Source organism: Medicago sativa, chromosome 1, assembly GCF_051527215.1.
Source record: "Medicago sativa cultivar Bolivia chromosome 1, Bolivia_mono, whole genome shotgun sequence".
In the NCBI taxonomy this organism is placed as follows: domain Eukaryota; kingdom Viridiplantae; phylum Streptophyta; class Magnoliopsida; order Fabales; family Fabaceae; genus Medicago; species Medicago sativa.
The window spans coordinates 57,550,187-57,568,097 of record NC_140749.1 but is presented as its reverse complement, the minus strand read 5'-3'; the positions used below and the strand labels follow the sequence as shown (position 1 = coordinate 57,568,097).

The 17,911-nt window shown below is 31.9% G+C and overlaps 2 protein-coding genes across 2 annotated transcripts; one reads left to right on the top strand and one right to left on the bottom strand.

Annotated features, from left to right (window-relative positions):
* Window positions 1-6,566: 6,566 nt before the first annotated feature.
* Window positions 6,567-9,940, top strand: LOC146955709 (alpha carbonic anhydrase 1, chloroplastic-like). Its single transcript, XM_085748950.1, has 5 exons — window positions 6,567-6,578; window positions 7,054-7,079; window positions 7,276-7,381; window positions 8,086-8,268; window positions 9,572-9,940. Exons 1-5 carry the CDS (start codon window positions 6,567-6,569, stop codon window positions 9,698-9,700), a joined length of 456 nt encoding a protein of 151 aa, XP_085605076.1. The 3' UTR covers window positions 9,701-9,940.
* A 4,326-nt stretch (window positions 9,941-14,266) lies between these two features.
* On the bottom strand, window positions 14,267-15,458 carry LOC146955708 (uncharacterized). The gene has a single exon (XM_085722829.1). It carries the CDS (start codon window positions 15,374-15,376, stop codon window positions 14,534-14,536), a length of 843 nt encoding a protein of 280 aa, XP_085578955.1. The 5' UTR covers window positions 15,377-15,458; the 3' UTR covers window positions 14,267-14,533.
* Window positions 15,459-17,911: the final 2,453 nt, after the last annotated feature.

Genomic DNA, 17,911 nt, shown 5'->3' with positions numbered 1-17,911 from the left:
AGCAGCGGAACATATACATATAATCCATAACAACTCCCAATAAAAATATATCCTCCATATCTCAAATACAACAATATCTCAACTCCAAAATACATAGTCAATAAAACAACATGCAAGAACTATCCTAGATCAGAGCCCTAATCTAGACACTTGCAAATAAAGAGGAACTTCACTCCTCGGCATCATCAAGCAAAACAGACTAAGCATCCTGCACTCCATCTACCCGTCCATACGGAAAGGTAGGTGGTAAACCACCGAGGGTTAGCATTACATCATCATAATCCATATAAGATTAATAAGAACTTTGAAAAATGAAAGATATAATCAAGGATAAAGAATGACAATTGATACATAGTTCCTCAATATTCACAACATATAAGCAATCCAAGATCATTCAATATCATTATATCAAGTTCATATCCACAAGTGTATCTTACACATATCACAACCTCACCTTGTCAATCAACAATTAACAATTCGATCCGCAAGTACAATTAGCAATAATCAACCATCAAACACATCTTAATGCAATTCAATCCACCAACAGTTTATGCAATGTCTCTAGACTCATCTAGATGCATGTGGTACCAAAACACCTCAAGGTCGTCACCTTCGATGCAACAAAAACATCGTAATCACCTCTATTGGATATAAAATCCACCACCATCAGTCATGTATGCATGAACATATGACTCAACTACAAATGCATATGTTCACACAAACAATAATCACCTCACCATCACCAATACTTGTATATATGCAATCATTAACAATTTACCACCACGTATCATATATACAATCACCAACAATATCAAAAAAAAATCCCACAACATGTAGTTGTCACATAAATACACCACCAATCCTCTTCATATAACATGTAATAACTTTCCATAAAGGATTCACAATCAAATGATTCTCAAAAGTCATCTTTAGTCAAGTTCGTCTCTCAAAATCACAACATTAAATTAATTGGACATTCGAGTCAAAACCAAGTAAACAAGCTCAATTGCCTATGCTTGTATTCCCACAATTCACATATGTGTGCTGTAGAGGTTACATAAGCATTTCATCGGCCAAATGCAGCGAAATCATAGGATTTATCAAGTTCATCTCTTAGTTAATTCATTCAATATCAAGCAACATAAGAACTCAATAGACCCCCTTAAACAAAGTTATTTCCTTCATAAAAACACCCCTAGATAGTTAGGATAAGGCCCCTACACTTTGGAACAAGTTTGGAAGCAATTGGATTGAAGAAAAATGCATTTTTAAAGTTTCTGGTCAGGCAAAATCGTAGTCCGATTTTTACCCATCGTAGTCCGATTTTTTTCGTGTCGAAACACTCCAAAACCTGGTCAAAATCGTAGGCCGATGCCAAAAATCGGAGTCCGATTTCTGCCTGACAGACAGCATCAGATTTTCCAATTTTCACGTTTTCGCGCGTAAAATCCAAACCGTTAACCCGTTTTCGATGCCGTTTTCGCCTACATTTTCCTAACACATAGCTCTATCATAATGTACAGAAAAATTCAAGTTTCAACCACCCCAAAATCATTTTCCAAAACCTCACATCACACTCATTTTCAAAACGGTTAACACTCGAATTTTCACACGAAATTCCCGTTTTCTCCCAAACGACTCGACTAACAAAATCACGACATGAAAACAGAAATTCTACCAAATTCAATTCATCCAACAACATCAAAAACTCAGCCAACAATTTCATATATCAAAATTTCATTTCGGTCCTTCACATGAACAACTTAGCACAACTTCACAATTTGAACAAGAACAACAAATCTCATCATAATTCACCAATTCATGATACCCAATGTATCCATTCACCAACAACATGTTCCAAATCAATAACAACAACTAATGAACACAAATTCATGCACAATTCAAAATCACAACATCAATTCTCATCAATCTTGCTCAAGAACACAAAACACCAACAACTATGCATTTGAACATGTTAATTCACATACTAACATGCAATTATCACATAAATCATGTTCTCAAACATAACAACAACAATTATGCATGAATTTTACAACAATTAGGTTCAATTCATCAATTTAACAAAAATGGGTAAAGAAAAAAAAAGATGAATTATGGTTGAAACCTAACCTTCTTACCTCTAGCACCAAGAATCTCTAACACAAGCTTCAATTTAGCTCCTAGATGATGAATCCCTCCTGCCTCTAACCCTTGTTCTTGTTCTTCCCTCTAGCCTCTATCTCTTCTCTTCTTAAATGAAAATTGAAATGAAAATGTTTGTAACCCTATCTCTTCACTAACATTAGTTTATATAGGCTCACTTAATGGGCTTATCTCACAAACCTTAATGGGCCTAACCCATTTCTAATTCAACCTCAAAAATGTTACTACTCACTTACCGGTAAAATATAACACTAACGGTCACTTAACGGTAAATAAAATAATTACTACACCCTCTAGTAACTTGGTAAAATAATAACTCTCACTAAATACTAAAAATAACTTTATGCAAAATTACAAAATTACCCCTACTCTCAAAATGACCAAAATGCCCCTAAGTCCAAAATGACTAAAATACCCTTCTAACACTGAATTCTACGAACCCCAACCAAAAATACACACAGAGGCAATTAATCACATACGAGCACATATAACAACACAAATAAATAATAAAATAAATCTAACGAAAATCGGGCTGTGACATGATGATGTTGTGTTAGTGTAAACTTATTTATATATTTAAGAGTTTACATTCACATATATTATGATAAACATATGACAATTATAAGAATTTATTCTTTGTCAAAGTAAATTGTCATTGTTTGATCATTGATGTAAAATACCACTAGCAATTGATATTATTGTTTAAAGACTTTATATTGATGGTGCACTAGGTATTTTAGTGAGTGCTTTTGCTACTCTTGTTCTCTCTAAACTAATATAGTTTATGTATCTGCTAATTTGAGTTAAATTTTTTAACTCTTAAAATTCTAATTTTGGATTTAAAGAAGAACATTAATATTGTTCTTGGATCTAGACCTTAAGTAAGGATGGTGAAACTCACATTCTCTCACAAATTCAGCATCCAATGTGAGTTTGGCAAGTGAGTATACACCAAATCTCATAAGTCATACGTGATCATAAACCTGAAAATATCATATGTATTAGAGGTGTTGTTTAAGATGACACAATTTTTGTCATATTTTCTTTGCTTAAACTAAGGTGGTTTTAAAAGCAATATAGAGAAAGACAAGTTCTCATTGGAGAGTGAGTATTTCATTGCTTAAACTAAGGTGGTTTTAAAAGCAATATAGAGAAAGACAAGTTCTCATTGGAGAGTGAGTATTTCATTAAGATTATTAGGCCAAGAAAATGTTAGGAGCACATTATGTAAATATTTAATCTTGCTAAGACACTACAATTTCGACTATCATATGACTTGTTCGAAAATTCAGTAATTTCGACTATCATATGACTTGTTCGAGAATTTAGTATTTAGTATTCTCTTTGCACAATTAAGTTTATAACTGTTACAGTTAGAAATGATCATTTAAATGATCAATTCATAAAGTGTGCAAATAAGGAAAGGCTGAAGCAAGAGAAAATAAAATAGTGCTCATTCGGAAAATACCTCAAAAGGTAAGGGCAAATAAAGAAAGGTAGTCTTGAGTGACTTATGTCCAATGATGTTGAAAGACATATCAATTTAGAATGGACAAAGTCGATAAAGATTTGCTTTATTCCTTTTTTTTTTGAACTATTTTTTAGATTGTCTTTAATGGATTATTTTTTTGTATTTAAAAGACTATTTGGTGAATCATCACTTGAATTTTTTGTTTTTGTTTTAATTTCTCTTTTGAATGAATCAAGATATTTTAAGTTTTTTTATTTTATGATGATTCAATGTATCTTTTAAGTTCAATTATTAGAGTCACTTCAGTTATGACTTGTGACATTCTATATTGTTTAAGGGTTTGAACACTATAAGTTTTCGTCCCACAAATTAAGAAAATTTGAGACATAAATTTTTAAGTTTTCTTGAGGATATTGAGTTTGGGGGAGAGATATGGTTTTAGATCAAAATTGAATGAGGAAGAATTAGTTCTAAACTAATTCATTTAGTTACTATTATTATAGTATATTTGTATCCTCATGAAGACATTATTGTGCTTCCTTTCAATCAAGTTAAGAAATTATTTCATATAGATCAAACTCAACACCCTCAAGAACTAGGGATTCTAGTGTCATTAAGAATTGACTGAAAAGAGAAATTCTATTTAGTTTAATTGAAAGACTCTATTAGGACAGTCATGATACTAGTTTACTTATTATAATTTTGGAGCTGCATAAGATGGTTTTCAATATAGTGTTTCTTAATGGTGACATTAATGATACAATATGGTGCAGCTGAATAAAACTTTATTGTGTCAATTGATACAAAGTAAATAGTTTGCAAAGTCATGATCCACTTAAATGTTAAGAAATTTGTCTCTTTAGTGTTACCACAAATTCTCATAAAGTAATTGTCTCGTTTGGTTTTGAGATAATATAATGGAGAATTGTGGATTTAGTAAGCTCGGTGGGAGTAAATTTATATTTTGACTTTAAATGTGTCATTTTTTTATTTTATTTAGTCAACTATGATATATGTTAGTTACGTGAAACCAAGAAAATCTTTAACAAAAGTTATTGATGAAAGATCTTGAGGACACCTCTTTTTGTATTAGGCATTTCGATACTTAGAGATTCTTCTCAAAGTATTATTTAGATATCACAAAAGAGTTATATCAATATAGTTGAAAATAAATTGACATTAAAGTTAATAAATTATAGGTGACATCAATCACCGAGAGAGACTTTTGAGTCTCAAATATTGCCTATTAGTAAATTTATGAATTTTGAAAATTAAGTAATTTCCTTCGCTTTGGCGATAGATTTTTTTTTTTTATGTATGATTTTATTATACGCATTTGGAAATAGCGTATATATAATAAATATTGTTTGGCAGATATTTGAGCAATTCAAAGTTTAAATTGTTGAAAAAGCAACCATAAGGATTATTAAAGAGAACAAGAGAGCTTATGCTCACATCAAAGATCTGACAATTTGGAGATCATTTATGTGTCAGACTTTGGCTTTTGGATGTAGGTAGATAATACACATCCTAATTCAAGAAATGACTGTAAGTATTTATGTCACTTGGTTGCATATTGTTAAAGGTATTGAAAGACCACTCAAGTTATATAGTGATATAATTTAGTCTTATAGTTATTCAACAACTTTTATAAAGTTTATTGCCTTATAGATTATTGTTGTTGAATGATACAACATGTAGAGACAAACTTTATGCTAGCTATACCACTAATCAAAGACATGACACATAAGGTCTTTCATATGGTTGTTGTCATTAAGGATGTCTTGGATTAGTGGGAGTCTCTCTTATTTAATGTTCTATACTTTTGTTTTGGTATTGATACAGACTTTATGTTATGATTTTCTGCAGAAATAAAGTTTATCGGGTTATTTTTGTTATAACCATTTATGTATCATTTTGTGCAAATATTGAATTTGCAAACTTCATTTTGATCTCACTAAAGTTTTCAGTTGGAAATAGACATGATTTAGAGATCACATTGCATGAAATTTCCATGTCACTCATCCATATCGATCTATGTCATCAAGTGCATTGATATGGTGGTCGTCGGGGTTCCGTCACGTCATACGTCAGTGACGACAGCCGCGGTGGTCCCATTATTAATGTACGAGGTGGACCAGATTGTAAAGTTGAAATCTAAAGATAAATAGCATTCGGATGCGCGCCTAAATAATTCTGATATAATTATTAAGATATGTAGCCCAAGTGGGAGATTGTTGGAATATTTTGTTATTTTATTATATTCCAATATCATTATGTGGGCAAATATCGTAATAATAATTATATTAACTATTTATCAATTTGGAGCCTTAATTGATTAGTGATCAAATTAAGTAATAAGACTTATTAGATTTCTATTTAGAGTATTAATTAATTAATTAATGGATATGGACTCAATATGGGTGGATGTCCGGATGGCCCATTAACGGAATAATGGGAAACCCTAATAGCCATCCAATATAAAAGAGGCTATGGTCCCAATATACCGTACGCGGCAAAACTCTCTTCTCCCCATCTGAAGAGAACTTGAGGCATAAAGGTACCGGTTGAGGAAGAACCAAATCAGCCGCCACTAACCGTGTTGATGTTGATGTTTGTTTCAGATCATCTTCTCTCTTTGTTGATTGTTGACGAGAGGGCTGCCATGAAAGCTTTGTCCAGGTATTACCCTAATTCTTAATATCCTTGATAAATCAAACATGTCGTAAATCCTATCATAGTCATGTTCAATGTTCTGTTTGCTTCCGCTATTGATTCGTATTTGTTGAACATGTTTTATGAAATCTATTTTTATTAAGACCTAAATTTCTAACAGAAATTACTTCTTTCACAAAAAAAAAAATTGTAGTAGAAATTACTTCTATACCAAAAGTTATATAATAGCAAATTGAATAAAAAAGAGCTGCTTACTATGGAATATAAGGTTTGGCCCGTGGTATATCAGAAAGAGGGTGCAAGCATTTATGATTAAATAAACAATCTGTTTTTTTTTTTTAAACAGAAATAGGGACATATTACCTTTTGATTATTGTGAAACTCGTAATTCATATTTAAACAAGCATTTTTTGTATAAAAGAATGTTAGATTCTATTGTTACAACAGTAATCATGCTGATAATTTTTTATTATTACTTTACTATATAAAAAGGTAAACATATTCTATCAAAAAAATAAATAGTGATATTGGATTTAGAAAAATGATAGAGTAATTCAATTGAATATATAACGATTTTCTTTTGCTAAAGTTAACAATAAACTTTTACTAAAGTTAACAATAAATATTATTGTTAACTTTACTAAAAGAAAATCGTTTATATATTCTTTTGAATACCGTATCATTTTTCTAAACTCCAATATCACTATTTATTTAGCCAAACTAGAATTTGACAACAAATATAGAGATATATTAAGCCTTTGACAAAAAAGTATCAACTTAAACTTTAAAAATTTTAAATTCAAGTCACATTATATTTCAAAAAAAAAATTAAGTGACATTGGTCATTTTACAATAAATTCTATGGACATTTTAGTGCATACATTGTAGCAATTAAATAGTTTTCTAACTATTTTGGGAGGACTAATATGTAACCCTAATCTTTGTACAAATTCTTTTGAATCCAGACATGACGCCGAGCTCCACTTAGTTCACTTGACAGAAGATAACAATAACATAGCAGTTGTGGCACAACTCTACAGATTGGGTGTTCCTGATCCTCTAATCTCCAAGGTACGTAGAGTTAAAATCACATTCACTATTATTATGTGACTCGTATAATATAAAGTAGGGTTAATTATGTTTTTGATCCTTACAAAATTGTGACCTTGTAAGTTTAGTCCTTAATTTTAATAGCATTTTTAATCCCTACAAAAAATTTCTGCACTCAATATTAGTCCTTACTCAATCCAAATTTGTTTAATTTATGCTTAAACTCTTAAGTTTTTCAACAATTTTTTACAAGCGTGTTAAGAACGTTATTAAAAGGTCCTCCAAAAAAAATATCGCAAAAATTTGATTTCTACGTCCATATTTTTGTTACTTATATCTTAAACTTTTGTCGTTTTAAAAAATTCATATTTAATTTATTTCATGTTAAAAAATTATAGATTTTAGTAAATGAACCTTTCATAGTGTTCTAAACTTGTATAAAAAGAATCGTTAAAAAATTTAAGAGTTTAAGGATAATTAAACAAAATTTATTTTAGCAGGGACTAAAATTATAAGTAAATTTTTTTTTTGTAGGGATTAAAAAAGCTATTAAAATTAAGTAAGGACCAAACTTAGAAGGTCGCAATTTTATAGGGACCAAAAACATATTTAACCCTATAAAGTATATAGGGTTTATCATTTGGAATGTTAATTAATAGCACATGATATAAGTAGATTAGTAGATAGTAGTATGGCTACCAATTACATGTGGTTCTTGGATGCAGATTGAAGACAAGTTCTATAAGCTAGCCAGTGAGAGCCATGCAGGCAATAAAAATGCAAACATTGCTCTTGGCACCTTTGATGCAAAGGAATTAAATAAAAAGATCTATAGATATTATAGATATGTTGGCTCTCTTACTACTCCTCCATGCAAAGAAGGTGTCATTTGGAACGTCATTGACAAGGTACTAGGGTCTGTTTGGTAAGGCCACCAAAAGAGGTTATAGCTTATAGCTTATAGCTTATAAGCTCATTTGACAAAATAGCCCTGTTTGGTAACTTTTTTTACAATGAGCTTATAGCTTATTTCAAGAATTTCAACGAGCTTATAAGCTATTTTTCAGAAGCTATTCCAAGTAGCGTTTGAGCTTATAGCTTATAGCTTCTCACTTTTAATTCCATTTCTACCCTTATTATTCTAACTAAATTCCATTTTTACCCATTACAATTTATTAATATAACTTCCTCATAAATACTTCTGTGTCTCTTGCGAACAAAAATCCAATTCTTTTTCAAAAAAATTAAAAAAAGAAGCACTTGTCTTTCCTTGTTTTTTTTCTTTTCTTTATACGGCATACCGTCAGTTTTGTTAGTTTTTTTTTTTTACAAACCAAATATACTTTTTTTAACGTGCAAATCAATATACCTTCAGCTGTATTTTACAATTGATGAAAATATACCTTTTGTTATTTTGAACTAAATAAAAATATTTTACATCGATGAAAATATACCTTTTGTTATTTTGAACTAAATAAAAATATTTTACATCTATTTAGCATGCATATGATAATTATTAAACTTTTTTTTCAAGAAGATTATATTTAGCGTAACTATCAATTATTGTTAATAATACATATAATAATAATAATAATAATAATAATAATAATAATAATAATAATAATAATAATAATAATAATAATAATAATAATATTAATACATTCCAATAACCGTCTATTATTACACTTAATTTTTTTATAAAGTATAAACACTTAAATGAAAATATTTATATAATATAAAGGATATATTAAGTTAATAAATTTAAAGTATTTTTTCAAAAAATATTTAAATAAAGAATTTTCAAATACTTAAATATTAATTGATATAAATTTTATTATAAATTAAAAATACCCTTTTATGTCATTTTACATTTATCAGCTAGTTTAACCGCTAATTTTACCAAACACTTCAACTAGCTTATCAGTCATCAGCTAGCTTATCAGCTAAAAGCTATCAGCTAGCTTATCAGCTAAAAGCTATCAGCTAGCTTATCAGCTAAAAGCTATCAGCTAGCTTATCAGCTATCCGCTATTTTTACCAAACAGAGCCTAAGTGTATTTGGTTATGTTGTGATAGAAATTGAATTGATAGTATGAAATTAATTTTCACGAGGATTGGTTTTCGCAATCTAAAAAGGTTTAGCGGGACAACTTATTGTCTTGTCCATTTGTCTTCCGTTCGTGTGTAATTTCTTACCTATCGAACATGCAGGTTCGGACACTCTCCAAGAAACAACTTGAACTTCTAAAGGCACCAGTGGGTGTAGAGTTTCAGCACAACGCAAGGCCTCTTCAGCCATTGAATGGTCGCAAAATTGAGATGTACAACTACCACACATAGAGGCAGGAGTTCAAACACCATGAACTAAATATCGTTAATAAACTTTAGGATAGCAAAATATTCTCGTTTTGCACAAGATATTAGTATATTATCCTCTAGACTATGAAAGTATTGAAGTGTAAGATCCCGGTAATTTATCATATTGGAATGAGGAATTATATATTATATATTAGAGTAAAGAAAAGCGGATGACAATTAATTTTGTGACTGACTTAAATTTATCATCCTATTTTTGTTTTATGCGAGTAGGCACATATTTATATTTTTGTTTGTAGTAGTGGAGAAAATTGCTTACTTAAAGGAAACGTGGTTCACTTGTTGTTCCACTAATTTCAAAATTGAAATAAAAATATAAATAAATAATTAGAGGAAAAATAAGGAAGAAGGCACACATTTTTTTTAGTAGCAAACACGTTCAATCACTAGAAGTAGTAAACACTTTTATTCCGTTATGAAAGTTTTAGAGTCCAAAGAACAACTTCTTTTCCTAGTCACATGACCACAATACACCTCTTTCCACTATTTTAGTCCCACTCATTTAGGAATTTAGTTAGTGGGGGAGGTTACTTCTCTATTAGTAACAGTCCGTCCTCTTCCTAAAATTATTCATGCATTCTTTTGAGTAATACACACTTGAAAGATTGAGAGAGCCGTAGAAAGAGTCTTGCTGGAGAAAGAAATGAGAACAAAGATCAACTCTAAAATTAGCATGTAGACCTATCACAAGTAAGAACATTTTTTTTTTCACTCTTGCATATGTTTTCTCATTCTCAATTCTTTTCTAGTTTATGAAAATGTAAAGATGGCTGTATACGTATGAAAGTTTAGAATAGGAATTTATTAGGCTGCTTATCTACCTAAATTTTTATTCTTTTCCTATGAAAGTTGAAATAAATTATGGTCAAATTCTTGTTTTTTTTTTTATTGGTCAAATTCTTGTTTTTTTAAACAATATGAAATACAATTTTATAGTAATCTTGAATTATGCTTATGCCCTTATTGAAACCGGTGAGTAAAAGTTTTGAGATAAATAATTTCTGATTTTATTTTCATATAATAGAATTAGGTGGAAAGTTATGTTTTTGTTGTCAAAATTTTGAGTTGAACACCGATTTGGAATCAAACATTTCTTTTCTAATTAATTTTAAATAGTGTAGTTTGATTAATCATCAAATGACTTTATGAAAGGATAGTGATCGGTGACTTCATAAATTTAGTAGTAGTTAGTTGTGAATCATCCCAGAACCAAACTAAAGCCTTGAGTAGAAATTAGGGGTAAGAGCGATTGGAATCTAATCTAAGTTGGTAAATATTTAAACGTGAAGGTGTAGATTCGACAGAGTAAAGACCGTTGGTGGAAATCTTAAGAGCTGCTATTGTTAAGGTAAGGGAAAGGGCGCTCCATTTTTCTATTTTATATATGTATTTACTTGTTGTTAAAATGATGATGTTTTTAACATGTTTAAGTATTGTACCTAGGCATGACAACAAAATCCAGACCCGCGGTTACCCACCCGAACCAAACCCAATTTGACGGGTTTTCCCCGTTTTGACTGGGTTTGGGTATGGGTATGGGTTTTCCCCGATTTCAAAACACGGGTATGGGACGGGTAACGGGTATATAGGTACCCTCCCCGAACTCATTCCCAAACCCGTCCCAAATGTAAAAAATTACTTTATGTTGATATGTCATGTTATTTTGTTTGATAATTGTGATGTTAATAAAAACTAGCATTGATATTTAAAGGATCAACTAATCAACTAAATCATTCCATCTAACAATGTTAAAGTGAGTGTATTGTTAGATAATATATTACAACGTTGTTGCTCTTGGGGATGCAAAAAAAACTTCTATTTTTATTAAAATCAATTATTCAATGCAGGGACGGGGATGGGGCGGGGATACCCGAACCCGTCGGGGACGGGGATGGGATTCAATTTCTCGTCCCCGTTGGGTATGGGTAGGGTAACGGGTAAGTATTTGAGAATCGGGTATAGGGACGGAGAAGGTAAAACCCGTCCCCAACCCGCCCCATTGCCATGCCTAATTGTACCATGCTTACATATTATGTGAACTTGATTCTGTATTGCTTGGTTGTGAGTATAACTTGTTGTTTTCATGCCTGAATTGTGGTTTTGCATATTTTGTAAGTCGGAGTTACTGTCGGTGTAATCAGTGTCTCTAGCAGGTGGTTAAGACAAAGATTAATTTAGTCGGATACTCATTTTGGGTGATCTATTTTGTGGAGTTAATAATCAGGTGTCGCATGCATACATTCATTGTCGCGTGGTGCCCATAATTGGTTGGGACCCGAAGTCTTAAGTGCCCATAATTGGTTGGGGCTTATTGTTTCCTTTTGAGTGCTCATAATTGGTCGAGGCTCGTTGTTTTCTTTTGGTGCCCATAATTGGTTGGGTCTCGTGGGGTATGTGGTGTCCATAATTGGTTGAAGCTCACAAATATCTACGAAGAACTTATGTCGCCATATAAGGGAGGTGATATCCGGATCATTTGTGTCGCATATAGGTCAACCTTTAGGGTGTCGTGCATTTGTCGAGTCCACTGTTGTTTTGGGTGTTGACATTTTGTGTACTTTATATTAATATTTGTACTATTTGCATGCCTTTAAATACATGTTAAATAAATGTATAACTTGTATATTTGTTTGTTTGGGAGTTGACCCTTTTTCCGTATTTGAAAATCAGATAATGTTAACGACTTACAGTTGGAGGCTCCGAGATATGTGGACCTTTGGTACGCTTTGGTGAGATTTTTCACAAGTGTCTAAAGTTATGACCAGCTAGGATGTGTCTTTGGGTAGTGAAAGTCTGAAAGCCTTGTTCATAGAAAAATTATATTTTGATGTAAAACAACTATGATTTGCTATACTGAAAACTGAAGAGAAATTTATTTATTCATTTATTTTGAAGTCAATGAGTTTTGAGTTACTTTTATTACTTATTTTTAAAAAAAAAATATGCACCATTTTTCGCTAAGAATTGTATTAGTGAATGTCTCAAAAAATCTGGGTCGTTACATTGCATCGGAAAATTGAGAGTTCTCTGTTCTAATGATGTTCTACGTGGACAGTTTTCTATGAAAAAGGTCGAATCACTTTGTAATTGGTCTTTATCAAAATGCATTTAATGATACTCCATATTCCTCGTATGATATAGTACTATTTCGTTCTTTTTCAAATTGATTTGAGAAAAAATATAAAATTGTCATTCAAGTGAGATAGAGCTGAATAAAGATATTGATAATTCAAAATATAAAATGTTCAAATGTGACATTAATCTATGCAATACATGAATCTAAATAAAATAAATAATCAATTATAGTAAAATGATTACAATTATGCAAGACTACAGATATTTATTTATTTTTAAACTCGGCATCCAACTTAATGATCAATTAATTTGTGGAGTCAATTCCATCGTTCACTAGTGGATATCTTAATTGAAAGCAGAGCTAAACTCCAACACAAACATTACAAACATCCGTAGGAAATTAAACCTAAGATCTAAAAAATAGCACATTCCTAACTCTAGTGAGTAGCACACTACTCTAACTCCTAAGTCTCAATCTCGGACCTATACCAACTACTCCATGAATGAAGTAATAGCAACTAGCACAATCAAAGCGCTCATGGTCAACAAAATAACACAAATTAGAGTAATAAACACCCTCCAACAAATACATTCCTAACCTTGACATTTCATTTCAATGATAAATACATTTAAAACTAGGAAATGTCATTGAATTGACATTTAAATTGACCCGAAGATTTAAACTTCAAATATGCATATTTTTCTTCATTCGTTAAGGATTGTCTTCTTTTTTAAAGGATGCGTTTAAGGGTTGTCAACCATCATTACAATTCATTCTTTGATATATCATTTTTACAATTAAATTCCTTGTCACAAAGTTACATTAACTAAGTGCATCATTGTTTTTGTTTTTTTACCAAATTAACTGCATCATTTATTCAAGACCATTTGATGATATCTTTTCGAAGCAAGTTTTATTTAGACACAAGCGCAAATAAAAAAAAATTTGGGCACGCTCAGAAAAATGGAGAAAAATAAATAAGAACTAATTTAATCACAGCATACAATTGTTTTTCTTTTAATTTATTTTATTTTTGAATGTGTGCATAAACTTTTTTTATTTATGTTTATGACCAAGTAAGCATTTCTATCTTTTCCGACTTAACTAGAGGCTCATGATTCAAACAGAACCATGATAATACAAGAATATTAAATTAAGGTGTCTTCTCACCAAGATTAATGCATCACTAGTTGAGAGAGATATACATACATGTTTTTTTTTAGTGATATATACATGCTATCAACGCTTTTTTTTTAGTGATATATACATGCTTGACATTATGCATGACAACTGACAAGATAACTCATACTCTTGGGTAACCATTTTAAAAATCCTTATTATTTAATTATTTTCTTTTTCGTACTTCTACGATTTATATGAGTGTGCATAAATTGATTCTATTTAACTTTGGCAACCAAACAAGGCAACTCAATTGAAACTGGAAGGTGCCCATAGGAAAAATATACAGCTGCTTACTCATTACAGCAGAAAAAGCACACAAATCATATTTACAAAAACGCTGTCGTTTACTGCTAAAACAGATAAGTTCAAAAAACAAAAACAGCAAATTCAAACACGCTAAAAAGCAAGTACTAGTAGTAACGAAAAACAGTTACAAACAGTTATTCTACGTGCCACGTCACCATCCTAACAACTATTCAAAACTTCGAGCCCAACGAACACACGCTGATATTGGACCCCACACGTGGCAGCCACCGAATTCACACGTGGTTTTCAACTTCACCTACTCCCCATGACTCGGACCGCCGCCCCGACGCAAACCGGCTCATCGAACCCAAACCGGCCGGTTCACTGTGAACCGTCTCCTCAACCGTTCTACTCACCGTACTTCCTTCCCGCGTTTTTCTTCCATTGTTTCTCTTCTTTTTCGTTGAAGAATCTTCCACCGGAAGATTCGATTTCTGAACGGTTTTCTCTCTCCGGTGACTCCTGAAAATCGAGCAAACGCTTTCGATAAAACCGGATTTCTTCTTTCTCTGAGTACTACGTGAAGATTTCTGTCTTACAACGCAGGCGGCGGAGACGCCGGTAGCGGTGGAAGAAATCGATCTCTGACGAGTTCTCAACCTTCGGTTATGTCCACGTTTCGATCTTACTCTACCTATACAAGAAACCTTCGGTGAAGAAGGTTCAAAAACAGTAGAATCAGATTTTCCTCCAATCGACGCGCTTCGTTTCGGAAACAACCTCGTGTTTCCCGGCTTGTGATGATTCCGACGGCAGCCTCTAGCTTCTGCTAACGTAGCTTTCTGTGATTTCGGTAAACCGATGATTGTCGTAGCTTTGGATTTCTTCAAATTCTTGGAGAATCGTTGAGAGTTTGAAGCGGAGTTAGGGTTTATGGAAATTGAGCTTGCTTTTGTTGATTCGTTTCTTTCGTAGACGGCGTTTCTGTCCCACCAGTCGTATTCAGCATCGTTGGAGAGCCAGAATGATTCCGGTGGTGAGTCTTCCGCTTCATCCGTTGGTTCGCAAGCGACTTTCCGGTCGGCGGCGACGCCGGATAAGGCGGAAACTAGGGTTTCGAAATCCAGTTGTGGCATAATATCGTAGTTGTTGAATATAGAAAGAGGGAAAGATAGTGTTTGAAGTTTGAATGTTTGGTAAGTCTTTAATTTATGCTATGGTAGTGGTGTTGGTGTAGTTGTATTTATATGAAGGAAAAAATGAATGAAGATTCGATAAATTCCAAAGCTATCTTTATTCTTCTAGAGAAAGAGAAAAAAGTTTCTTTGTTATTTGCTCGTCAAAAGAAGACGAAAGCAGTGTCAAAGCAAAAAAAGCAACATAGGATAATAATACAGCTGATTGATCAGGTGTGACGTGGGCCGTTGGTTTCTACGTTCCTATATCTAAACATCCATTTGATTTTATTTTTGTCCATAAATGTAAACTCCTTTTTAAATTACTAGATGCATTTATTACTTTTTTCCTAAACATATCCCTAATTAATACTACTAATTTATCTTGAAATATGAATAGTTAAATTTATTACACATACAAACAAAGGACAATTTGACAATATTAATACACAAAACAGACACATCAATTACATTGACAACTTTTCTTAAGAAATGTGAAAAAAGCAAAGGGGGTTACATTAAGGGACGGAGGGAGTAATTTGCATGTTTTTAAATAATAAGTTAGGTTCATTTTTTTTTTTACAAGATTAGGTTCAAAGTTGTTAATTCCTACTTCTAATTATTTTTTTGAGAGAAATCGTTGGAACAATCGCTAAGGAATCTAACATAATAAAATAATTAGGGTAACGTTAATATGTGCTCTTAAAAATGTAAAAGAATTTTGTTGGAATCCATGAATTAAATTGAATTTTTTTTATTTTTAATTAATTGAATTTACACAATTTAAGAAAATATTTTAACTTTTGGGTTGCTTTACCTATTCCTTTAGAATACATGTTAACATGACTCATGAAGCTATTAGTTAACATGTAAACTGATGCTTTTATTGATTTTTATTTGTCAAGGGATGCTTAGAAAAACAAAGTATTGTGAACTTAAGTCGGAACAATAAGTATTTTTATTGACAAATTCTTTTTTACCCGTCAACAAAAGGTGGGTAAAGCTACCTATGCTGAGCTAGCACCATTCAACATTTTTTTTTTGTCTTTTCCTATTTATATAGTGGAAGACAAATAGATCATTTTGATTGATGTCAATTAAGCATGAGTAATTTCATACACCTTTTATTGATGGCTAATGTAATTGTCACCGTTCGTCTTTGATGGTTAACTTTTTAAATTTAAAATATACACCACCATGAAAATATAATAAAACTATTTTAAAATCTGTGTAATTAACCTTTTAAATGTGTAAAAAATATTTATATTTTTTCCTAACAAGTTCATTATAGTCATTAGTTAACATGACCCTCTTTTGAGTTACTGGGTATTGATGTGATATGAACTGTAGTAATTATATATGAGTCGGTTGTTTTGTAGTTTGAGACATTACTTGGTCGAACTTCATGACCAAATATTGTGTTTCATTGTTTATGTTTTACCGTTTCGTTTCTCTTTTTTACCGAATTGATTTTAACAATAATAAATATATTTATATTTATATTTATTTGTCTTTGTCTTTGCCTTTGCCTTTTTGGGTAACCTTGATCTAGTTTATCTTCTATTATTGCATATTGGAACAATCTTCTGACCTTTGAACTCATAACTCTTTTTTTAATCGTCTTTTGATGATCAAATAAGCAGCATCGATTATTATTACTTAGGAATACAGCACATAATCTTGAATATAGATTATATTTACAACTAATCATGTTATTGGATAGTTTTTGTTTTTTATGAATGGATGGATAGTTGTTTTTTTTATAACTAGCATATGTAATGTACTTCCTAGTCCAACTACTTAGCTAGATCCAGAAGATTCATTAATCTCCATTGGAAATTTAAAAGGTATCAAAGATAAGCTGGTCACTGTCCCACACTCCCAATATTATTTCTTCAGTTAGCATGGTTTTGATGGTGAATAATGTAAACAATAATTATTTTCTAGTTGAACAATTGGGGTCCCTGTCCTCTACGGATGCTGAAGTGCTGGGCGGATTTTCTTGATTATGCGGACTTTGTTCGTGAAAAATAGCGGTTATTTACGGTGGAGGGTTGGGGCGGCTATGTCCTGAAATGTAAGCTTAAATTTTTCAAAAATTGTTTGAAGGATTGACACCAACATCATACTAAGAATCTTGATGGTAAGATCAAAGCGATAAAGCTTCGAATTTCTTCTCTAGACTCTAAAGGGGAGGAGGTGGCACTTATGGATGATGAGGTTCGGGAACTCCACGAGCTTTCTGTCAGCTTGCATTCTTTGTCTCGAGTGCAGACTAGCATTAATTGGCAAAAGGCGCGGGCAAATTGGCTAAACGACGGTGACACAAATTCTAAATTTTTCCATGCTTCTTTGTCCGCTAGAGGGCGACGCAATTCAATCCAGTTGATTAATGTTGATGGTGTTCAAGTCGAAGGGGTCCACGATATTAGAACGGCGGTTTTTAATCATTTTTCTAGTCACTTTCGAACTATCGGTGTGGAGAGGCCGGGGGTG